The 25,207-nt window shown below is 48.5% G+C and overlaps 3 protein-coding genes across 3 annotated transcripts; 1 reads left to right on the top strand and 2 right to left on the bottom strand.

Moving 5' to 3' along the window:
- Positions 1 to 715: 715 nt before the first annotated feature.
- LOC135814668 (uncharacterized) lies at positions 716 to 3,740 on the bottom strand. The gene has a single exon (XM_065327832.1). It carries the CDS (start codon positions 3,095 to 3,097, stop codon positions 1,514 to 1,516), a length of 1,584 nt encoding a protein of 527 aa, XP_065183904.1. The 5' UTR covers positions 3,098 to 3,740; the 3' UTR covers positions 716 to 1,513.
- A 1,935-nt stretch (positions 3,741 to 5,675) lies between these two features.
- On the top strand, positions 5,676 to 11,657 carry LOC135814714 (uncharacterized). Its single transcript, XM_065327884.1, has 4 exons — positions 5,676 to 5,961; positions 6,112 to 6,214; positions 9,303 to 9,622; positions 10,666 to 11,657. Exons 1-4 carry the CDS (start codon positions 5,916 to 5,918, stop codon positions 10,857 to 10,859), a joined length of 663 nt encoding a protein of 220 aa, XP_065183956.1. The 5' UTR covers positions 5,676 to 5,915; the 3' UTR covers positions 10,860 to 11,657.
- Positions 11,658 to 12,501: 844 nt separating this feature from the next.
- Positions 12,502 to 23,689, bottom strand: LOC135814678 (coronin-2B-like). The gene is made up of 9 exons (XM_065327844.1): positions 23,539 to 23,689; positions 23,245 to 23,442; positions 20,591 to 20,707; positions 20,040 to 20,189; positions 18,550 to 18,714; positions 17,856 to 18,080; positions 15,840 to 16,046; positions 13,963 to 14,169; positions 12,502 to 13,318 (listed from the first exon to the last, which is right to left on the bottom strand). Exons 2-9 carry the CDS (start codon positions 23,440 to 23,442, stop codon positions 13,211 to 13,213), a joined length of 1,377 nt encoding a protein of 458 aa, XP_065183916.1. The 5' UTR covers positions 23,539 to 23,689; the 3' UTR covers positions 12,502 to 13,210.
- Positions 23,690 to 25,207: the final 1,518 nt, after the last annotated feature.

The following is a 25,207-nucleotide window of genomic DNA, read 5'->3' as shown; positions in this document are numbered from 1 at the left end:
GACAGGGTCGTAGCACCGGGATATATCAGGTGGTCCGGCCAAATGCAATACCGGTACATGCACATGGAATACGGTTCTTGGACGAGGAATACATTGTACATCGAAGGAAGCATCATTTCAAACATGGACAGTAGTTATTCAACTCTAGCATACTGGATAACAACCAGTGAACCGAATGGTGCAGGGATTATTTTTTTCTCCAAAATAAGCCCGTCAGGCCATGGCCGGGCCCGGGGTGCTACAAACCCGCGGGGCTGGTAGAAGAATTTCTCCGAGGTCCGGGCGACCTTGTAACCTCGCTGGGGGTTGTGCTCTAACGGATGGTCGAAGCCTCTTGTACGGGTAAACGAAAAAGTACATGTATTATGCAGTTAGCGATCGGTACGAACTCTGAAACCGGCATGCAGACAAATAACACTATGCAGCTCAAAATAAAGGTTAGTGGATATCTGTTTGGATTACCATGTGCTTGCCAGAATTTGGCACGAGAGAGGATTCTTGTTACCATGGAGTTCAGCATACTATTAATTGTCGGGGGAGCGCACTTCACCTCACCGGCACAGCTTTATTAGCACCTACACGCCCTTTGTAGTCTCCTATGTTGACAGTTCTCTTACAACAGCAAATCTGCCGCCGTGAGTTTAGTACGCCTGACTGTAATCATACGGTACCCCGGGAACATGCTGCTATGCACTATCTTGTTAGCATCTAGAAGTCATTGACGAACCTTTGGCAATACCTTTCAAAAAATTCAATGAAATTTGAAAATTCCCAGTCAAACAAAGAGTCTGATAATACTGCACTTGTAGATCTTGGGATGAAGACAATCAGCAGCCAAGTAACTTTAGTATCTATGCTGGCTGTAGCCACGTGATTCATGGGTCATCATCTGATCTAAAGAGAATCCAAGTACCAATGGAAGTTCATGTGCAGCGTGTAGTCCAGATCTGAGAATAACTTCCTGACCTGTCCTGCCTGTCACTGTACATCTACACGAATATATTCAAAGAAGAAAAAGTACGCATACAAGTGCAGTCGTGAAGTCAAGGCGGTATAAATCGCTCGGAATAAATACTTTCTCAATGCAGCAGTCCCATGTATGAAGGCTGCTCCTTGGTAAACACCAAACCGGTGAAAGTTATCAGCGCTATTCAGCAGCTGTTTCTGTTTCTCTCGTTATCAGGACATGCAGTGTTACTCAGCTTCTCTCGTTACCAGGATTACGCAGTGTTTTACGGTGTTGGCAGTTGTATCAGTATGGCATGGCCTCTCCACTGCAGCTGCTATTGCCGCACACAATACACAGCACCACTGACTTCTCAGAGTACTGCAGCTGCATGTAACCACTGAGACAGTAGTCCTGCAGCTGCATGTAGCCGGTGAGACAGTACATAGCATAGGACCGGTAGTTCAGCACCTGGAAAAACTGAGCCAATGTCATCCAGTCGCCACGCTCACAATGATTCACATGTCTCTGCTGTCGCATGATTGAATGGGGGACAGCTACTGGCAGCTAGTAATCTGGAATAGTCCGGCTGTAATACGCCTGTAGGTCGGCGGCGACCGCCGTCTTGTACTTCTTCATGCTGTCGTCGAACGTGTCCACCCGGCCGCGATACTCGGCACGATGGTGGTTGAGTCGCAGCGCGTGCTCGTCGATCGACTCCGTCCTGGACCCGTGCATGACCATGTGGACGGAGATCATCTGCACTCGGCGCGGCCGCACGATGGTCTTGCAGCGCTCCCGTGCCGACACGGCCGGCTCTCGCACGTAGTTGGACAGGAGCAGCGTGTTGGCGCCGTCGTCGGGACCCCGGTTCACGAAGTACCACGTGTAGACGCGCACGGCACCCACGTCCTTCTCCGTGAACGGCCGAAGAAACGGCGCCAGCAGATTGTGCTTGAACGGGGACATGAATTCGTCGACGTCAAAGAAGGCGATCCACTCCGCATGATCCATCAACCGGTAAACACAGTCGTTCATGGCCGTCACCTGCGACAGCGGACGAAAGCCGATCGGCCAGTACTTCTTCTCGCGCGGGTCCATCCAGAGCTTGATCTCGGCGATGTTGCGTTGGAGATATGGCGCAGCGTAGTGTTCCAGGCCCAACTGCTCGGCATAGAGATAGAAGTGTTCAATGCCAATCCTATGGTGATGGTCAATCCAGGGTGCCACAAGCGAAAACACGCCGGAGTTCATCGGCTGCGTGCACGTGGCCAGGAAGTTCTTGCGTTCCGGTCGGTCGTACTGGCAGATCTGCAGCAACGCCACGGTGTAGACTCCCTTGGACGAGTCACCTCTGGTGCCTGTCTGCAACGCCACGTCGATGCAGCGAGGACCCTGGAAGTCGCTCGCACTCCGCGTCCTGTTCAGGCACGCCAGCATCGAGTCGGGGATGTTGCAGGCGATGGTACGCACATGGTGGTCATTGTGGCTCAGCGGCCAGACGGGACCGTGGCGCTTCTGCCCGGCTTTCTCAGGATCACGGTGATCGACGAAATCGCAGTAGATGTCCACTTCGTCGCTGCCGTGTTTCATGTTATTACGCTCACCACCGGACACTTGGTAATTGGAATCCACGTGGTCGGCGACGATAATGACAACCTGCTTCCACGTCAGCGTGATGTGTGCCGAGATTATGAAGTAGGACTCGTCCACGCTGAACGCTGGCAGGTCGCCGGGTGCAAGGAACACCTTATCCAGCGGGGCATCGTGGGCGGGTAGAAACGGAGGTCGGACCCTGTACGAGCCGCGGCCGTAACACTCGCACTGCTTGGTAGCTACTTTACGATAGTCTTCCAGCTCTACCTTGCTGTTCACTGGGCGCGCCAGATACTTCACCAGGTTCTTCACGACGGGGTGTTTGGGCTCTGGTGGTCCAGTCGGCAGCCCGTTGATGCACGTAGCGTCGTCGCCCCGGTCATCGGGCCGAGGAGAGCCAGTGTGCTGTGCATTGCCGCTGCCACTGTTCTTTACTGGGTCATCTGCACTGTGGGCTTGCCTTACGAGAATGCCCGCCACACAAGTCGCCACCAGGAGCAGCACTGGTGATGCAAACGGCCTGCAAGACCAACGCAGGTGGCCACATTCGTGCATTGTGCTGTACCGGTAAGTGAGTTTGACCAGAACTGCAGTCTGCACTGCACTGCCTGTAGGCTGTACTGTACTCTGTAGCGATCACCAAGCTGCGAAGTCCGTGCGTGCGATGGCCCGTGGCTGGAGTCAGTGGAGAGACTGTAGAGTTCAGACACGGCTGCACGATCGTACAGAAGACGTAACAACTAAGTTAATTTACTAGACGACTCTGCACTGATGCGAAATAACCCCCCGTTTGGTTGCTACAGCACATCGGAGAATCTCTGCCTCGATACGCGCGAGTGCTGACTTGAACAATGCAGCGCTAGCGCTGGATAACAGCGACGAAAGACGATCTCAGAGTCCTGATGTTTTCATTGTGGCCTTCATTCGGTGGAAGTAAATCATCTTCTAAATTCTCGACGCTTGGCGGTATTGTGAAGAATTTACTTGTCCGCAGCTTCGCGGTGAGCCAAATAAGACTGCAACGTTCTATAGATTCGCCGAAGTGAGGTAGCCGACGAGTCTGGGCGGCTGCTTTTAGACCAGCGTGCCTGCTCGTGCATCGTCTTCTTCCCCCCGGAAGGCTAGTCCGAGCGATATTTTAGTCTTCATCCGCTACGACTCGATAAGACAGAAGGCGTTAAAAAAATGGGTCTCTTTCACGCTTGTGTCTGGATCTGGAAAGCGTGACATTTTCCATTCAACCGAGAAGACAGCGTCATTTCCAAGACAAAGTATGTACATGTGATGTAGTAGTAAGTTGTAGGACCTGCGTAAGCATCTGATGCTCGGATTACCGTGATGACCATGATGATCATTGATGATAAGCAGCACTGTACAGTGCAGCACCGAGTCTGTGCTGTAGATCTACTCTGTATAGTGTAGAGTGTAGCACAAGTGCTGGCCAAACCACGAAGACGGAAGAGGACGAAACTTCGGAATTGTCCATTTAGTCGCTATTTTATTGATACCATCTGCGGTGCTAGCACGTGCCACTGTACGCCCCAGCATGCGCCTGGCACGTGCTCGATGTGGCTGTACAGCTAGCTGTGTAGGCTGCGTGTCGGCATGTCATGTATGTATGATATCACCGCTAGTACTAGTAGTACCGTAGTAGTTAGGCATGGGCGGGTAATGCTAGCATTATGACTGGCGTTATACTATAGTCCCTTTTTTCCAGGTGGCATAACACCATTTCGCATGCAAAATTGGCATTACAAGCGTAATTGCCGGTCGACAACGGTGTCATGCATGAAGCTGGCTAGGTCCAGTTCCGAAAATCGTGCATCTGAACCCGTCCCGCTTCGTCCGGAGACTTGACGTTGCAAATCAACCTTCTTAGTGGATTGTTTCAAACAACATGCTCACTGCTGGTTAAGTTTTTTTCTTCTACGCTTTAGCCTTGATCCAAGACGGCCTTCTTAAGCAGGAAGTCGTAAAGATGTACATGTGGAATTGTGTTTTACAACTCCCTGTTATATACAGAAGCCTTGCTTGGTAGTTAACATGTTTTTCGATTTTGACAGCATGTTACAAGGAGCACTACGCGTCCTCGCCTTGTAACATGCTGTCAAAATCGAAAAACTCCCTGTTACTAGTTACATGTACGTTCACGTGCAAGTAGACACACTGAGCTTTGCTAGCGATACCGGTAGGGCAAGCCGCTGACCACACCGGTATGCTATCAAGACAAGACGTCAAGAGTGCATCAACCCATCAGGGCCAGGGGTTCTGCACTCTTGGCATTGCTGGTAAAACAGTTACATGTAGATCATTAGATGTACTGTTTTGTTTTCTCTCTTTCTAGTAATTCTGTGGCTCTCCCGGGATCCCCCCCCCCCCCCCCCCCCCCCCGGGCCCCTCCTATTACTAGTATTAGAGTACCTTCTTACTTCTTTTTTCAGTTCTATTTATTTATTATACCTTTTTGGCTTTTATGTTCCTTTGGCCTGCCTGTATCCAAGGTATCTTTCTCTCGTTAGATCTGCATGTACCCAGTGTAAGTCAATGCTCCCAGTGTGCAAAAGACATGATTGTATTGCTCAAAATGCAGTGGAGATACAGTGTCAGCAAGAGTACAATAACCCCGGGGTTATGAATAATGATTGTACTCTTGCCGTCTTGGTGTCAGTAATGTACTAATGATTGTGTCAGATTGTGTTTTGCTACAATCATCATTGAGTACACGTCGTAAACTAGCGTACATGTATACAGATGAGACGGTGCATGAATACGGTGCTAAGTAGTTCAGGTAGGTGGGCGACGACTGCGAGTTCTGCCTGCATTCCATTTTTTCAAATCGCACATGTAGGATTGTAGGCAGCGGTAAATGTTCCTGAATGATGAAGATGACTGGGTGACAGAAGAAAGGCAGGCTTATCCGATCCATGCAGCCCGGGATTATTTCCTCATGTAAACGACCCCTGAGTTGGAGAAATACTGGCTGAGCCGCGGCCACTTCAAAGTACTACTAGTAAGTATTAGTAAATAAGTGTTAGTTTGCGAAAGCAAAGCAAAAAAAACCGGCCCCGCGCGCGCCGCATGCAGTAGCATGGTAGATCTACACTACACTGAGTTCAGTTGTAACTACTTGTAGGCTGGTGCCTAGCGTGAGCCAGCTAGCTTCACACACGTCCATAGTCGTGGTCGGTAGACCTCCTGTCTGGAGAGTGAAGTGTAGTGGCAGTGGGTGCACATCTGCACAAGTCAAGACTAGAGTCGAGGCTGCGCACAGCTAGCAACAGCCGGGACAGGGTGCAACAAGGAAGTGGCGCTTTGCGCGAGACGTTCTGTCATAGCACACAGAGTCGCGATCAAAACAGTTCTCTATTCCGGGATGTCCACTACCATCGACGCCAAGGTCGTAGTCATCGGTTCGCAAGGTGAGACGTCTTTTTGATTCCTGATTCCTGACCCAATTAAATTTCCACCCACAATCGATCAGCGTAACGCGGAGAAAAGCAATTTTTTTGCATTTGCAGAGAATCTCCTGCTATGCTGTGGCTGGTGTATGTTTGCTGCGTGCATTGCAGGTAGCGGTAAAACTTCCCTAGTGCTACGGCACCAGCACAAGAATAGCGAGTTGCCGAAGTCCATACCATCCACGGTGGGAGCATCGTTCCTGACATCGCACCTGTGAGCATTACCTGCAATCTCGTTACTGTTCATACACCGATAAGTCACATGCTTCGAAAATATTAATTTTGTTAGAATAGTTTTCATACTGAACTCCATCTGTACTGCACTTGCAGTTCTGTTAGCGGTGTCACCGTGTGGTACTCCATCATTCATGCCAAATCATGGGCCGTAGGGTCTCTGTTATTGGTACATGTTGTGAGTTTCAACACCGAAAATGAGTAAGTGCTCCAGGGAGAATACAGTCGTGTACTACTACTAGAACATGGACAATACACTGATCCAAGTGATACGTTCGTAGTTGTACTTATATTACTAGTGTGCAGGGTTCTAGCCAGGTCAAAATAGTAAGGGGGGGGGGGGGGAACAGTTACCCTGTAACCCATTTTTTTCCATTTTCAAAATAACTGTCTTGCAATGCGAAATGCAACATAGATCTACGGGGTGAACACCTGACTTCACCCCAGACAAATGTGCCTTTAGGAATCCTCTAGTACTGACTGTACTATACTATCGACTGCATTTTCGTTGAATGGCATGAAAAAAACACAAAAATCGGAAAATGAGTAGGGGGGGGGGGGGGGGGGGGGGCGCTGTGCCCCCTATCCCCCTTTGGCTAAAACTTTTTCAACCCTGGTGTGACAGTGGCATGCGGGGGGGGGGGGGGGGGGGGTTGGTTGACAATCAGTCTAGTACTGAAGGACTTGAGCAATGCAGATTTCGCATGGTTCTGAATGTGTCGGTGGCCCAGTGTGTACGGAGTACGGAGTAGAAAGCGTAGACCCCCCCCCCCATGTGCCATACAGTACTGTGGGGTTCCGAAGAACTGGGGGGGGGGGGGGGGGGGGGGTGGTCAACCTCGTAGCTTAGGTCGTTCTTATTATTGGCATGCTGTGCTTGGTGAAATTCTGGCCTGTTTGTTCTTCGGCATCCGACAGTTCTCTACTCGTTGTGAACAGCAAGTGGAATTTAGGATTAGGAAGCTGAGTAACATGGAGTAATTCACGCCCTTCTTCGAGTGCAAAAAGCGCCGCAGTGGTAAGACAGTATACGTGTAGTACGCCACGTATTGCTCCTCAGACTCTGCAGTTTGAAAAAAAAACGTGGTGGTGCGTACACGCGCGCGCGCGTGCGCACACACAGAGTGACAGTGGTGATGTGTGTGTGTGTGCGTGCGCGTGTGTGTGCGTGTGCAGGGGCGTACCCACGTTGCGCCAAGTGCGCGGAAAACCACCCTGACGCCGGCAGCGGACCTTTTTCCGTCGCGCATCTATCTAGTCTAGCATATCCGCGATCAATCTGATGCGTAGGTAGAACTACCAGTAAGTTAAGAAGTAAGTGAAGAAACCATTCTTGCAACATCGTTTTGTCAAGTGTCACCGAGTACTGGTACATCAAGTAGTCTAATCGGTGTCGCAGTCGGTAAGGTAAGCCCGTAAAGCCTGCCGTGACAAACACAGTATATTTTCGAATGAAAAAGGTGGCAGTGCCGGTCACTTTCATCCTCTATTCGCAAGAAGAATAGTTCCGTAGAGTGATGCTGAGCCAGACCCGTGTGCCTGAACAGGCAAGCAATGCCAGCTTCCCAATCAGAGGACTAACATCACTGAGAACCCTGCTAGTGATATGTTACGAAGAGAAGCTGCACTTTTTTCCTGCTTCGACGGTAGCTTCCTGCTGGGTCAGGTGCTTAGCAGCAGCAGCAGGAGCAGCAGCTGATGGAGAAAGAGCCTTGAAAGAGAGCAGTGCTGGCAACCTTCCGGATTTTTACCGAAAATCACTCCTTCGTCCACAGTACGGAATTTGAGCAAAATGGTACGGAAAATTAAAGAGGATCGATCAGCTACAGATATGTATGTAGAAGCATGGCAAGCGCTAACTGAGCGATGAATATCCTTGTGCCAAAGTGAGTGCATTCCATGCTTCAACTACATGTAGCACAACATATCATCTCGTGCTACAAGTCACACATGTTTTGCGCTAGCAAATTCAGGCACGGACAAGCATGCGAGTGTCAGAAAAGCACAATACAAGCAATGCACGCGGCAGTACATTGGTAGCAGGGAGTAGTACAATACCGGTATTGTACTACTCCCTGATTGGTGGTACGGAAAATAACACTGTGAAATACGGAAATCAGAAGCCGCGGTGGGCAAAACAGACCCAGTTGGCTGGCAGCACTGAGAGAGGATCCAGAGATGCTTTTCTCTATTTGCTGACAACGAGTTCTCGTGTCGAAGAACGGGAGAAACAGTAGAAATGCAAGTTACCCTGGCTGAAGATCCCTCCAGTCCACGCTGCTTCTGTCTCTCATGTCTCCTCATTGGGAAGAGAAGGTCTCAGTGAAAGAGTGTTCCGTACATTTCAAGTTCGAACCAATCCCTCAGTAATGCATGACTATCATTACTTTCAGATTTTGGATTCCTCATTGTCATTCTGCTCTTCAAATAATCCAACCTGCTTTATACATGTACTTCAATGTCGCACTCGCAATAAAACACGGTGCCCATAATGATTACACTAGTAACAGCTGGCTACAAATCTTGCAAGACAAAGCCATCAGATGCAATAATGACATTGTCCATTTTTCGTGGTAGGATCATTGAACACTAGCGGGTGTGAGCCTCTGCAGCCCAAGTCCATACGTGTAAAACACATTCCAATAATAAATAGGGGTCTGTGAAGAAATACCACCCTGCTGACCCCCTTGGGTATGGCCCTGGTGTGTGTGTGTGTGCATGTGCATGAGTGTGTGTATGCGTTTGTGGGGGGGGGTAGGGGAGGAGGCTAGGCAGTGTGCGGTCCAGTTCTGGCTCAATTTGAGACCAGTTATAAACATTAAAGAACTCTTTTGATGGGATTGATTGTGGTCATGGTTGTGGTCATGGTTGTGGTCATGGTTGTGGTCATGGTTGTGGTCATGGTTGTGGTGCTAATCATATGGTTTGTTTGACTGTACTTTCCTTTCTCCCGCACACTCACACACGCTCACACACACTCACACACACTCACACACACTCACACACACTCACACACACACACACACACACACACCCTCACACACACTCACCGGGTGATCTGCACGCAGGCGTGTCAGTGACCTGAACGTGCGACTCCAAGTATGGGACACCGCGGGTCAAGAGCGCTTCCGCGCCATGGCGCCCATGTACTATCGTCATGCCAACGCAGCGCTGGTCGTCTACGACATCACCAAGGAGAAATCGTTCGCCGACGCCAAGCTCTGGCTGCATGAGCTCAAGGAGAATTCTACGAACGACGTGATATTGTGCGTCATCGGCAACAAGCTCGATCTGGAGTCGGAGCGCAAGATTGCTACTCGGCAAGGCCAGGAGTTTGCCGACTCGTACGAGGCAAGGTTCTACGAAACGTCCGCAATGGATAGCAGAGGTTAGATCATGGTGTCTTGAGATACTGGAAGACCGTCTTTATTGACGAACATTTTTATCTAACAATTCGCAATCTGCGGACATTACTGTTTCGTCCTTTGTGGACTCATCAGCACAGCACAGAGGAAATGAGACCGAACCTGACAGCAATGAAACAATTTCCAAAAGCCAGATTTAAACCAGGCCTGAACGTACCTTGCCAGAGTGCTCAAACTGACAAGTCAGTGAGCTCTGCATAACGCAAACAGCAAAGGCACTACCCCACACAAGAGTGCTCAACTGCTACAAGAGCAGGAGCAAAATACTCAATCTGAAGAGAGAACTGTTTCGTCCTTTGTGGACTCATCAGCACAGCACAGAGGAAATGAGGCCGAACCTGATAGCAATGAAAAATAAATTTTCCAAAGCCAGATTTAAACCAGGCCCGAACGTACCTTGCCAGAGTGCTCAAACTGACAAGTCAGCGAGCTCTGCATAACCGTGGCCGCAAAGGCACTACCCCACACAAGAGTGCTCAACTGCTACAAGAGCAGGAGCGAAATTCTCAATCTGCGTATCTAACAATTCAACGGGTGTAACTCTGTATCGCTGTTGTTCTCTGGTCTACTGCTTGGCCTGTAAGTGTAAGTATGACTGCCTGTGCTAGAGACCTTCCATGTACATATACGGTGTGGTAAAACTGAACAGTGACAGGAAGGCATGTTGCTGGTAGAAAATATTTGCTGCAGTGACTCAGTCCTGTGCCTGCATCGCACTACAAGATCGGCTTTTTCACTACAGTACTGTTGGGCGCCGAAGAACGGCCAGGTTAGAATTTCACCAAGCACGGCATACCAATGTATACACAGTAACTCAACTGTGCATAGACTGTAATACATGAAAATAAGAACGGTCTAGGCTAGAAGGCTGACCCCCCCCCCCCCCCTCCCCCAGTTCTTCGGCGACCCACAGTACTGCATTGCCAATTTGCTATCGTGTGTTTTCATCTCGTTTCGGCTGTTGTGTCTTGTTTTTGGTGTGGTGTATGCGCACGCTGTGTTGCAGGCGTTGAGCAGGTGTTCCAGACCGTTGCCGGTATCATACACGATAAGTACGCAGAAGTAGCGCAACAGCGGAGCCAGAAAGCTGCGGCCGTGCTCGGCAAGAGCAATGAAACTGCCTACGTCTTGATGGAGGACGAATCCGGACAGAATGGCCCGGCAAGGCCAGGCCAATCGGCGTCAGGATGCTGCTTTTGACATAGGCATTGCAGCCGGAGGAGAAGGTGCCTGGTGGCTTGTGTCACGGAGACTAGGTTGACGAGGTTCTTTAAAACTCTGGAATGCCAGTGCCGACAGCAAAGACTGTTGTTTGTTGCACTGTGAGGTAGCCAATGATGGTAGTAGACTGAGCTGATGCAGGAGAGAGTTATTGGTTGGTGAGGGCGTCGTTTTATTTTCAGCTTAGCTGATAGGTTGCAGTTGTCTTCCTTTGCGGCCTATGATCCGGCCCCTGCGCACCTGTGATGCCCGGTGCATCGGAGTTGATTGTGCGGAGCCAGGCCCACCACCACCCAGCGTCGGCTCACGAATGCAGTCTCTTGAGTGTTCTGTGTGTTCTGCCGCAGCAACCCACCATCTACCTGGAAACATCTCCACGGAGCGATACTGGTGTGTTCAGCGATTTGTACTGCGAAGCATTGGAAGGTCTCCCAAACAGATCCAGTTGGGTTGTCTGTATTCACTATTAAATAAACATGCAAGGGGATGATGCTCTTGATAAGTTATTGCCTCAATTTATCTACACTGTCACAGCACCAATATTTTCAACTTTAATAAAAATAATACTGCCCTGGCATATTATGGTTCAGCAGCTTCGTATTGCTCACTCTTAGGCTAAAGAAGCTCGCGGTTGTCAGCTCTGCCTTTCATCATATGTTGGCCCATTTGAAAGTGATTGCAGGATATTCTGTGTATTCACATGTCTCATTCCGTTAACGTTGATTTTGTACAGAATTCTTTGAAAAAAAAATCATCATCAAACATTTTTGCTGTGGTCATTTTATTTTGGAACATTAGAGAGGTTAAGATGCACATTGTTTCTGACGTGACGCGAAAGTTCAGCTCGCGTTATTTGCTCGCACGTCGAAAAATCAACGCGAGTGACCTGCTGCTCACGTCGACATTTGGAGTTTTACGCCAAATTTGGCGTGAAATTGCGCGTCCCGTCGGAAATAACGTGCATCTTAACCTCTCTATTGTGTGATTCCGACCTGGATCACAGCCATGCCAATGAACTGAATTTGTTGAGGAGCTATCAGTGGTAAATCCAGGCATTAGTAAATTACTAATGCCTGGATTTACCACATTATTGTCAGTCTTCTGATAGTAGTGTCTCAGTGCTGGGCAAGACGATAAACATCAAGATGGTCTGCTCCAAATAATTGATCACAGCCACCTTCAACTTTTAGACACAACAGTACATGCTGGACGGTGGTGGCACTGCTAACCTACTTGTGCTGGGGAACGTCTTCAGTTGACAAGCAATCTCACGTCTACCTCTTGAAGTACCTGGACTAGCCTGCAGGTTTATAACTACTGTAAATCGTGAAATTATTGCCATGGTCTAATTTCTGCGAAATTCGCGACCGCGTGGAAGTCGCGAAATTTAGACAGCGCAAAAAGGAGATCCATAAAAGTTTAGCATGAATGCCACAGTAGCAAATTCTGCAATCGCAAAATTAAAACCTCGCAAACCTGTCCGGATTCTGAAAACGTGAACAAAAAACGCCGCAAAAATTTCACGCTTGACAGTATATAATTCTGAATATACAGTGTGTCTTCCTCTTTGAAACCCTTCGCACACACGCATGAACACACAGGCACACGGGTAGCTGTCAAATACAGGTACGGGAAACCAATACTTAGAGAAACCAGGCAAATTTCCATGAACGAATACTGTGACAAGCGCAAGAGAGGAGGAGATCAGCCACTGTCAGAAAAGACTTCGAATACTATTCTATACGAACCTAACAACAGCCACACGCGGGGAAGAAAAATAAAATACAGACGCGACATCGTGAGTAGAGACTCAACACACACACACACACACAAGCAGGGTGCGGGCGGAAGAACAGATCAGCTATATGGGCGGCAGCACACAGAAACTGGATGAAGCAGTTACCTGATGTGTGTAAGGGAGGGGGGGGGGGGGGTATAACCACTAGTAACAGTGGCACTCTTCACATACATCATACGTATTGATAGCCATAGGGGAATTCATGAAATTGTCAAAAATGCAAAAAAAATACTCCACTGAAATCCAGCGAACAAGCAACAACACAGGGAGAGACGAAAACCTAGGAAGCATAATTTTGTCCAAAATCGTTACCAAAACTGCAACATCCATAAACGCCTAAAAATAGAATTCTGGACCGATAGAAAAGAGGGAAAAAAATAGAATAGAAAAAAACAGCACTAGTGTTGTCGTGCTTTGTGACCTGCCAGTTGTTCAGAGCAGATATGGTACGTAGAGTTTGTCTCCAAGTACGGATCAACGGCCGGGGATGGAGCCCACACGGCGCATACACATCTCTTTGATGTCGGTCGGCTTATCTGCGTAGCTCGGCTTCGAGCTGACGGATGCGGATCTCCTGTGAGCTGAGCTTCTCCTTCAGCTTCTTGTTCTCCTCGCGCAGCTCATGGTACGCCTTGCGAAGCTGTACATTGGAACACAGGCCAAGTTTGTACACACACAAGAGTACAGGATCAGGAGTGGTTGAATTATTTCAGCAAGCTGACATGCGGGGCGTGTACACACACAAACACATACACATTAACACACACATTCCCAAACACACACGAACACATACACATTCACAAACACACACACACACGAACACATACACATTAACACACACATTCACAAACACACACACATCGGCAAACTGTACTACACTGTTCTTGCTCCCTGCCATGACTGGTCATGCGAGTCTCCCCCAAAGAGGGGAGAGAGATTCAATCGGCACACACACACACACACACACACACACACACACACACACACACACACACACACACACACACACACACACACACACACACACACACACGTACACACTCACATGCCTACAAACACGCTCACACTCACACACACACACACACACACACACACACACACACACACACACACACACACACACACACACACACACACACACACACACACACACACACCATTTGACCATCCGACGCACGCACGCACACACACACCCACACACAAACATTCACACCGTCACTAGTCAAAGCCCCTAGAGCATGTACATGTGCATGTTCGCACGGGGTAGAAAGTACGTCAGCCTACCTCCTTTTCAGACTTTGGTGCGCTATCTACCTCCTCGGCAGACTTCTTCTCAGGCGCAACAAAATCCTTCTGCTCGGTTGCTTTGAAGCCATCTCGCAGTGAGATTGTCACTGGTCCACGGTTTACGCCGCTCAACCACTCGTCGGCGGTCATGGACGGACGGTCTCCTTGGCACGGTGGGAAGAGGTCCTCCTGGAACAGTTCCGACTGTGAGAAGATGGACGGAAAGGGAGACAACAGAATATGCATCAAGAGCTGGAATGCAAAAATTCGCTAAATCCGTCTTTTTTGGTCGATTTTCAGTATGCCCCTAAATCTGAATCAGCTGGCTGAGCGCTTTCCGCTTCATCTCGTCCTGTGCTGGGATTATTCCCAGGGCAACCATACCAGGTGGCACTGGTCAGATGTCACTGGTCACGGTTGACCAGCAATTCAAAACCAGTTCCCACTAACACTACACTAGTGTTAGGAGTCTGCTAACTTAGGATGTCAGGGTGTTACACATGGCCCATAACAAACAGAGATACAGGACTGGTGGAATCCTGATAATTCGAATATGGCTTAATTCGAACAGACCGCTTAATTAGAAGTTTTTCCAGGACCGATTTCCATCAATACGATTCCCACATAAACATTTCTGATAATTCGAACCTCGAACTGGATATGTCCGGTTACTTAGAAGTCCCACAGATTCCACTTACATAGAAAACATGTGGGATTTGTGCTGATAATTCGAAGTTAGCAAAGTGTAATTCGAAGTTCACTGTACACTGTACTGGTCAGTTCAGTTTGCATGAGCAGGCTGTGCCGGTCAGTTCAGTATCCGTGAAATCTGTGTCTAAGGTCCATAGCGCAACTCTGCGTGACCATGAGAGCATTTTGACATACAGTCAACTTGGCTAATAACGACTGCGGATATAACGACAATTCGCGAATAGCGACATAATTTCCATGCCCAGAGCAAAGTCCCATCCAACTGTAATACATATAATGAGACTTCGGGTATAACGACACTTTGTGAATAACGACACTTTTCTGATGCCCCGCCGAGTGTCGTTATAAGCGAAGTTGATTGTACATATTGTGTTGTGGGTTCATGTTTGGATAATTAGAATTTCCGGATAATTAGAAGTTTTTTTCCTGGCATTTTGAGATTCGAATTATCAGGATTCCACCTGTACTAGAAGAAAGGAGTGTGTGGGTATGGAGGGCAAGGCCGTGTAAGCTGTACTCGAAGTATTTCTGCGCTCTTTGAGGCATGATCAAGTGCTGAGATCCTCTGTGACTATGCCAGGTTATAGCTGAAGCGATGGAGATCCACTTGAGATCTCCGGAAAAAGGTTAACATTATATGTACATACTCAGGAGCACTCCAACTTAAGTGCGCTCAATACACCTGGCATATTTGACACAATCTTATGGGACGCTTGTTGCTGTTGAAACTATAATATTATTGTTTTGAAAGCGCAAGCACAGAAGTAGCCACTGAGCTTTTCCAGCGATTGAGAGAAACAGCTGGCTTGTTGACTTTACATGTACATGGTTATACGGGCATTTGGTGTGTGTGTGTCAGTGTGTGTGTGTGTGTGTGTGTGTCAGTGTGTGTGTGTGTGTCAGTGTGTGTGTGTGTCAGTGTGTGTGTGTGTGTGTGTGTGTGTCAGTGTGTGTGTGTGTCAGTGTGTGTGTCAGTGTGTGTGTGTGTCAGTGTGTGTGTGTGTGTGTGTGTGTGTGTGTGTGTGTGTGTGTGTGTGTGTGTGTGTGTGTGTCAGTGTGTGTGTGTGTGTCAGTGTGTGTGTGTGTGTGTGTGTATGTGTGTGTGTGTGTGTGTGTGTGTGTGTGTTGAAACGGGTCGATGCATGTCCAGGTAATGCTCTCACCTTTCTGGGAACCTTGAAGGAGATAGGCTCGATGAGTCCCTTGACTTGGACCTTGAAGAAGCGCGCTACCTCGCATCCGGCGACGTCGACGGCACGCTTGGGCAGGCATCCCAGGCCACGCTGCGGCGCCGATGAGTTGTAGGCATCCAGGTAGTAACAGTAAGGCCTGTCCTGGACCAGCTCGTAGTAGCGGATGTTGCCATCACCCTGCACATAGGAGACGGATTCGCAATGCATCGCAGCATCACAACAACAGACTGTGAGAACGCCACGCAGTGAGAGAAGGTCCCATACTATCACCCGTAGCCACTTCAAGCACGCTCCTGTGTACTTACGGGCTTCAAGTTTGCACTACAGTCAGACCTCGCTTATCCGGTCCTCTTTTTTTCGGACGAGTCCCTCGCCATCCGGAAGAAAATAGCTAGTTATAGATTTACAGCATACGTGGTGCATCCAACATAAACAGTGTATGGTTTATAATAATAATAATAATAATACAGCACGCATATAGCTCATATGAAAAATCAAATGAGGGTCATGCATCTGTCGACAACGTCGAGCCAGTGCGTTCTGTCTGAGGCAAGTTGCTCCGCTTCCAAAAGAGACATATTGAGAAGGAAAAGGTCATTCCTAATGTTGTCTACCCATCTGGTCACTGGGCGACCTCTGGGCTTCTTTATATCTGTTATATTCATTGCCATGTGAAGGGCTTTGTAGGACACAGCGTCCTTCCCTGTACGGTTTATATCCGGTTCTTTTAAAAGCGAGGTCTGACTGTAGTACAATCTACACCCTTTCTGCAATAGGTAGGAGTGAAATCAAAGGCAGACCGTCCAGCAGATGTACCATGATGCACCGTAGGGACAAGTACACGCATGCGATGTGCATGGTGCTCCTTTACGGCTCCATACTACATGTGCCTATTCGTTATTATACCTCCTTTTTTTTATGCGAGCCTATCCGGTCTGCCTCCAGACAGCGGACTGCCAGTTTAGCCAATGAGCGCTCACCATTTCCGTTCTGTACTGGTCTGCCATCATCAGTCAAGAGCCACAGGCATCATAATTTACAGAACAGGGAACACGGGCACTAAAGATACGGAAGTTAGTGGGTGAAGCGTGAAGCTAACCAGCACGAAACATAGTCCAACTCAGAGCGTCTTGCTAAACCGAAATCAAGGAGCGAAATACTCGAGTTGGCTACCCCGTTTGTCACAGTGTGGCACACGCCGTGAAACTTCAAGATAAACCCTTTTCTGGTAAAACAGTGCACTGGTATCCCAGACTTGAAGTTCACCTCTGCTGGCCGTGATCTCTTCACTTAGAGATGGTCCACACATTACGGCATTTTTAATATTGGGCGCGTGCATTTCAGTACACGGAAAGATGGCCTTTCTAGACCAGTGGTCTAGGTTCACAGTTCTGCTTGTACGCTCGGATATAACCTGGAGCCTAGGAAGTCTGGTTTCTAAATACAGTCGGACCTCGCTTATCCGGTCCTCTTTTATCCGGATCCCTCGCCCTCCGGAGGAAAATAGCTGCTATGGTTACAGATTTATAGAATATGTGATGTATCCAAAATAACACCGGTGTTTGGTTATCCGGTTCCCTCACCTATCCGGATATTTTCGTGGAAAACGGATGTGTGCGGTTAAGCGAGGGCTGACTGAACAGGCAATCTCCTACCAGTGGATTTTACCCGTATGATCTCAACTACGGAGAACATTTCAACCCTTGGTCCTTTCTTCATAATTTTTTAATTTCTTAATTTTTCTGTTTTGCACAATGTTGAGGTGCCAAGAAGAAAGATTGCCAAGAGGGAAGATTGCCGATAAGGAAGATTGCCGATTATGATAGTATTGTTAATAGTCAGACACGGTTAGATGGGAATTAACCTGGGGAGGCATCGAGCAATGGATGATGAAAACATGCAGGGAGTGACAATACGAGATGTGCTCAAGATAGGTAGATGTATGTGACACGTTCTTAGCTCATCACAAGTCGGATTATATCTTACCTTTCCTGCTAAGTAGATCATGCTCGTTGAGGGATCGAAGAACGGAAAGAGAGCGCCTGAACCGGTGTCGATCATCTCCATTTTGAGCGGCTTGGACAGGTCCTTGATGTCCCAGATGGCGTACTGGCGCTCGCTCATTCTTGAGAAGCCGGTCGTTAGGACGCGGTTATCCTTACCCAGGAACGTCACGCGGCTAGCCTTCGCTCCCAGGTGACTGTTTCCTTCCTGAAACAGTGCATGTACATCCATACACACGCCGGTCATGGGGATTAGACAGTTATTTGGCACTAGTCTTGATCTGTTTCATTCAGATTCAGATCCGCTTTTGTTGCTATAAGGCAAACATCTGTGGGTGCACATCCAGCAAATTTGCGGATCGGCGTGCTTCTCTTGCGACAGGCGCATACATGATATAATAATATTACGGTACACGCCAGAATGATAATGCGATTGAGTAGTACCCTAGGCTAGAGTACCGTGAGAGCGCCCCCGCTATCACGACCCTCTTGTGGCCCTGTTTTGGACATGGGGCAGACCAGCGAGTTCCGTCTGTAGGCTATACTGCATATAAGTTGTACATAACAGTTACCTTGCAAAACACATCGCACATTCTCTTAAGTGTAATATTTATGCAGAAATGTAGCTGAAATGAAGTCGTACGCCAATTTCATAAATAGTGTTTCCTGTCACGTACATAACGGATGGTGCCTTCTCTGGGGTCGATGATGCGCAGCTTCTTGTCCTTGCTGACCGTTGCCAGCAGGCTGCCATCGTAATTGAACGAAATGCAGTAGACGGTGTCGACGTGGCAGTCGATGCGCTTCACTGCCTCGCCCGTAGCCACATTCCAGATAAATACCTACACGATTGAGAAGGGTGGTAGAATACAGTGCTAAGCATGAGAGAAGAAAAAAAACGTTTGGATTACTTAAGTCAACCGGCACTGAATTAATTTCTTGCATATCACAATCTAGAAGGGTCCAATCTTTCAAACCTTGCAGCCCTTCACAAGTTTACTTGCGCTGCCCTCCAATTAGCTATCCTATCAGGGTTGTAACGTTATTTGACCCCATATCCACTAGGGTGAGTCCTGACCATCAATTCCCACCAGATGATGTGGCTACAGTTTCTATGCACCACGGGGCTTGCTGACTACTTTTTACTATAATTAAATTGGCTCACCATCCGAGTTCAACTTTTGGGAGATGTATTTTAATTGCAGAATGCGCTGCACAATCGGAGCGGAGCTGCACAATGCTTGCTGGTTAGTTCTAATCCCATCCCTTTAGTCTTGGTTTGGTTAGAACTTCATATTATAAGCTCGCTGCATTGATGCACAAGGGGCAGTTCACTTTTAGTAAAAAGGAGCCTTGTTTTCTTCAAGTCACTTTGCTTCAGTTATTGATCGAAGTGAGTTTCAAAGACTCACCTGCAAGTCCGGTTGTGAATCGGTGTGTGTGTGTGTGTGTGTGTGTGTGTGTGTGTGTGCATGCGCGTGTGTGTATGTGTGTGTGTGTGTGCATATGTGTGTGTGTGTGTGTGTGTGTGAGTGTGTGTGTGTGTGTGTGTGTGTGTGCGTGTGTTTGCGTGTGTTTGTTGTGTACACTTGCCTGTCTAGTCTAGTCTTGTAGTTAGATGTATGCAACTTTGGTCGCCCTTGTACGCCTGTGCGACAACACTCGCGGGTGGCGAGCCCAGTATTATCTGACACAGGACACTAGCGTGGAGCAAATCGCCGTAACGCCACAAACACAAAGGCCTGCACTGACAGCTACACCATAGCTCAGTGGTTAGAGCAGCGCTGGCTTGAACTTGAGGAGAGAGTCCCTGGTTCAAGTCCTGGTGGTGACAGTCTATTTTTCTTCAGACCTTTCCCCGGTTTCCATTCCCTCAGCTAATGAATACGTACACTGAGCGTACAGGACTGCTAGCCATCCGGACACCAGTAGCAGGATGTTGCAAAACGAACTATTTCATACACTTAGCTGAACACGGACTTTCACACGGGAGAAATTGTCACAGGGTGCGCAAGTACTTCGAAGTAGGAATGCGGTCTGAGGATGTTTCTGGTACTCTACCCAGTCAGTGGAAATTGTTTTAGTACGGAAGAATACAGAGCACACTGTACAAAACCAATACAACTGGATTCATTGTTTTAACATGTCCTTATATAGCAGTATTCACCATGTAGTCGAATCCAGCGGAGGCGAGGATGTTCTCTGCCGTGGGATGCCACTGCACAAAACCGACACGACGCTGATGTCCCGCCAAGTCAACGGTCGACTCGCTCAGGTTCTCCGTCAGGCCGCCGTCGGGGATCACCCAGACCTTGACCTGAGCACGCAGTTGGTAACGCACAGAAGCACACGCAAGCTCGTTTACAATTTTCGGCAAAGCCCGATGTAACTGCTACTCGCACAGCTGATGCATGACAGGCGCGGATAACAATGTAGGTAGTACCGCGAAGACACAACACACATGCTGGACCCGGTCTTAAATATTCCCGCATAGCGAATCTGCACCTCAAACCAGTAGAGACATGAACAAGTCCTGCCAATGCGAGAATGAAGCATTAAACCTGTACATGAGGTGGAGTGAGTTGAACATGTACAACATGTCCTTTGTCCTTCACCTTGAGGACTGACTGCACAGCACGGTTCAATATTTTAAAGGAGGCCCACACGCACATTCTTCTATACGGAGAAAAAGACTATGCTTCCAGAACTCAGACTCACATAGCAATCGTCCGAGGCGGAAGCAATCATGTTCTCGTTGAAGGGATTCCATTGCAGATCCAGAACCTGTCCCTTGTGACCGATCACTCTTGGCGCGTTGACATCACTTCTGCCGGTCTAGAAAGCCAACGCACAGACACACAACATGCAGCCTCAGACACAACTGCAGGTGTGTGTGTGTGTGTGTGTGTGTGTGTGTGTGTGTGTGTGTGTGTGTGTGTGTGTGTGTGTGTGTGTGTGTGTGTGTGTGTGTGTGTGTGTGAGTGGACATCAAGGAGAAAACAGTCAAACACCACAGAGCGCTCAATGCACACACGTGCACACACGTGCGGAGCTGTGCGCAGAAAGCACGCAGGATCGGATCGGGGGTATCCATTGAAAGTATCAGTTTGGCGCCAATACAATCATCGGACAGCGCATGTCTGATAGTGCCTGTCTCATGATTGCTTTGGTCTGACACTCAGAGCTGCACAGAAAAAATGATCCCTATCTGTACACAACGAGTAGCTTATTCGCACGCTGGCAGATAATTTTTGTATAGTCGCTTATGTATTGGGAGTAAAAGTAAAGTAATCCCACCTCCACCAAACGCGCTCTCTGGCCGACCTCACACACCAGCAACAGGACTCGAAGTTGTAGATACCGACAAAATAGTTTTTCCTCCATACAGCGCTGTGTTGGAAGTGGTACGGAAATGTCAGAATCCAACGGTGGCCAGGTCGTATTTCATTTATGATTTTCGATTGGCTACGAGCAAGCCAAGAACACGGAACCACGTTATGCTAGAAATCAACTTTGACTACCATCAGTCTAACAAAAAGGATCACACATTGTGCAGCACAGCTGAAACTGGGCTAGCAAAGCTGTGCGGCCAAGGTAGCGGACACGCAGAACAGCTATCTATACAGTTACTATAGAAACTCCACTCACTTTCTTCTTCACACTATAATACTAGTACTACTACTACACGTTGGCGAACGCCGCACCTGGCCTAATCTCTCCGCTACTACTGTGAAAACCGGAAAGCTTAACATCGACGTATGCGCATCTTTACACAGACACCTCAAACTGGGTTCACGATAACGTTTCTTCAAATAACGAAAAAATTCGTCGTTAAAACATTAGACTTTCCGGTTTTACAGTACATCACGCTAGAAGCAGGGCCTTGGTCACATTCTAACAGCCGCTCTAGCTAACATTAGATGAGCGGCATGCATAAAATCTGAGTGTTATCCCCCACCTCACATGCCAGTGCAACAGTAGTATTCCCGGAGTACTTCACTGTATGCAGCGCACAAAGGCATGTAGAGAGCGTAATTTAAAAAAAAAGAGAAAAAAAAAGTATAACCAGAGCAGTACTGAGCCTGAGAATATACTAAGAACTGTAAATTGAGTACTGAATTACGATTACGACACGAACATGCAATTCACACCCTGAATAACGACACAACACTTTACTCCAGGGTCAGAATGAATGCGTAAGCAAGGTATGTATCCTCTCCGGATGTGATTGACTGTGACATGGATTAGTAGCTGAAAGGCACACTTTGCGGCCTCTCTTGATAGTTTTTGCAAGTGCAGGACACATCCGTCCACTGCTAGGCACAGCCACAGATGTTACTGAACACTTTTGATCCGCTTCCAGCACGGTTGCTGTTGGCCATTACTACTACTAGACCTGTACGCACTGCACCGGTGCAGTATCAATCAGCTATGAACAAATGGGCATTGCTAAATGCAACTGGACAGAGATCATAGCAGTGCAGACATGACTGTTTCAGGCTGTTATGTCCAAGTGCATCCACTCAAATACATGCTCTCCAGGAGTGGGCACACTCAGAGCACAGCTACTTCAATGACAATGAGCCCACAGCTGACGTTCAGCATGCTCACACCCAGTAACACTTGATTCTATTCAGGATTCTACCCAGTTTGCAAACACTGAAGGCGAATGTGAGCATGCACATTCGTCTCATTCACCCATCACTCCTGCTTGCAGGCCACGGATACGATAGTCGATACTCAACACACAGTACAATCATAATCATTACTGCTTCACCGGATGTACTAACGAAACGCTGAAATCAAAAAAACCGATCGTTTCGTTTTACACACCCCGCCTATCCAGTAATCCTGAGCGATAAAAATAATGACTAGTAATGTTCTCCTCGTGCATGCATCAGCTATTGTTAGCAAAACAAGCATGGTGGGACGTAGAATGCGACTATTCGCTCACATGCCGAGCCTCGGCTAGAATATTTGCACGTCGTGTTCCAGCATTCAACGACACGTCGTGCGCGAGCAAAATGCTTCGGTCCGGAAAGCAACGACACGAGATTACCGGCTCAAACATGCCTATCATCACTACATCAGGCTTTACTGCCGAGTGAAGTGCAGCATTCAGGCGTGGTTTCTGCTTTTTCAGACCCTTTTTACATGCACCGAATGCAGATCCACTGCATGCATTGCACAAGCAGGCGACTTCCCAAACGAGCCGACACCTTCTGGCCAGGTGGCGGCCAAACCAAACACCAGTGAAGGCAGCCTGCCCAACTGAGGCGTTGGCCACTGCACAGTGCACACACATTCACAGGTGCTGCTGCACCAGCGAAGCCAGGGCCGGCTAGGCAGGAACAGGGACGACGTGCCCTTACCTTTTCCAGAGGAATAACCTGGAATGCGCCGCCACCGCCGGACTCGACGACGATAGCGATGAACTTGGTGTTGGCGGAGCAGAACGGACTGTCGTGCGCGTTCTTGGACACGCGAATTCCGTCGTAACACACGTCGTGCTTCTGCGCCGTTCCAAAAACATGGCGGAATTTGGATGATCGAACGACACGGAACGACATCTAGCACACGACGCGGTACAGGGAAACAAAACAAATAACTAACGTTTAGACTCCATGGACGCTCAGCAAGGATCTAGTGGACCAGAATGTACTTACGACTGCTGGGACGCCGGACACGCGATGGCAAATACCGAGACAGAATACTAGTAGAAGAAGATTAGATAGAAGAAAGGGAGATCTACAAATCCGACGTCGGCAGTTGTTATGGGTAGCACGGCTGTACTGGCTGCAATGATTATGTGCCGCATCAAGCACACACTGCAGCCACACAGTCAGTGAGTCACAGACTACCATAGACTAGTCTGCACTTGCAGTCTAGTCAGCTAGCTCGGAGATGTTCAAGATTACGCCAGTCGCCTCCCCGTCAGAAATGCACTCAGAACGCGGAACAGACCACACGTCGCCTCTGTCGTTAGCATGCTACATACCGGTACTCATTTTGTATGTAAAGCATGCATGCATGCATGCTGAGCGCGCTGCAGCTCGCGCGTCTCCGCGAATCCGTGTTTCAGCTGTCAAAAAGGCAAGTGCAAGCACTGCTGGTACATACTGTAACATAGTCGTATAAGAAGTGTTGGCCGACCTCATGCAGCATGCTCACTGCGAGGAGTGCAAAAATCAGGAGTTGCCTGTCTGAATCATGACTGAATCATGACTCGTAGATCTACGATATGAACGCAACTAGACTGTCAGCAGATCAACGCGGCCATAGCGGCTTCTCGTTTCCCCGAACCCCACCCATATTTGGTCCGACGAGAGGAAAGCGACATAGCACTGAGTGACAGACACCTACTGCTCGCTGTTCACACCATAGGCATAGCGACTGACAGTTTGGACTAGCATTTTGTTGTTTTTGTGCGAACAAGTGACTCGCGATGGCGGAGATTGCTGTCTCCGAGCACGAATCGTCGAATGTCTTTCTACTGTACACCCTTTCGTCAGTGCACACCGCTGGCAACTAAAATCCGAACCCTGAGCGGTGGGTTCACATTCTAGCGGTCTCTGTTTCGTAGTTTTACCATCACGACGTGTTGGGTTTCTGTGATGTGAGCTCAGGGGGTCGGATTTCAGTTGTCAGTACTGTACTATACTACGTACATGTACATGACGTAGTCTCCTTAATTTTATATTATTGTAAAATCGGAGTCGTAAAAAGCCTGCCTGAGTCTGAATCCTGATGACCCGAAGGACACAGATAAGAAGACATGTCCAGGCTTACGCGGCAGGAAGCATTGCCAAAATAGGCCAACTCAGTCACAGACCTTCAGTAGGCAGATAATCATGATAATGGTCTGCGGATGATCCGGCACCACAGGCTTCAAAAGGATACGTATACGGTATAGTGGATAACAGCGTGGTAGACATCTCCCCGCCCGCAGGCAGTGTTTGATTTCCCGGAGTGCAGTGCACCCGTCTCTCTCCTCGCGTTGGGATCCGCTGCATACATGTACACGTCGAGAACGACTTACTACTCAGTACATGTACATGACTGTATAACATACCGTCTCAGCATGCAGCATTGCAAGCACCCCCCCCCTCCCCCCCCCCTCTTTCACACATACATTTCTCTCTCTCTCTCTCTCTCTCTCTCTCTCTCTCTCTCTCTCTCTCTCTCTCTCTCTCTCTCTCTCTCTTCTCTCTCTCTCTCTCTCTCTCTCTCTCTCTCTCTCTTCTCTCTCTCTCTCTCTCTCTCCCTTCCTCCCTCCCTCCCTCGCTCCCTCCCTCCCTCTCTCCCTCCCTCCCCTCCCTCCCTCCATCTCTCTCT

Source organism: Sycon ciliatum, chromosome 1 (assembly GCF_964019385.1).
Source record: "Sycon ciliatum chromosome 1, ocSycCili1.1, whole genome shotgun sequence".
NCBI lineage: Eukaryota > Metazoa > Porifera > Calcarea > Leucosolenida > Sycettidae > Sycon > Sycon ciliatum.
This window is presented reverse-complemented; position numbering and strand designations above follow the sequence as displayed.

Excerpts from the sequence above, each read along its gene's own strand:
- LOC135814668 (XM_065327832.1), bottom strand. The coding sequence starts at position 3,097 with ATGCACGAATGTGGCCACCTGCGTTGGTCTTGCAGGCCGTTTGCATCA.
- LOC135814678 (XM_065327844.1), bottom strand. The coding sequence starts at position 23,442 with ATGTCGTTCCGTGTCGTTCGATCATCCAAATTCCGCCATGTTTTTGGA. Across the intron at positions 20,708-23,244 it reads AGGTTATTCCTCTGGAAAAG|ACCGGCAGAAGTGATGTCAA; the intron begins GTAAGGGCACGT and ends TTGGCTTTCTAG. Across the intron at positions 18,715-20,039 it reads CCGCTGGATTCGACTACATG|GTATTTATCTGGAATGTGGC; the intron begins GTGAATACTGCT and ends TCAATCGTGTAG.
- LOC135814714 (XM_065327884.1), top strand. The coding sequence starts at position 5,916 with ATGTCCACTACCATCGACGCCAAGGTCGTAGTCATCGGTTCGCAAG. Across the intron at positions 5,962-6,111 it reads CGTAGTCATCGGTTCGCAAG|GTAGCGGTAAAACTTCCCTA; the intron begins GTGAGACGTCTT and ends CGTGCATTGCAG. Across the intron at positions 9,623-10,665 it reads GTCCGCAATGGATAGCAGAG|GCGTTGAGCAGGTGTTCCAG; the intron begins GTTAGATCATGG and ends GCTGTGTTGCAG.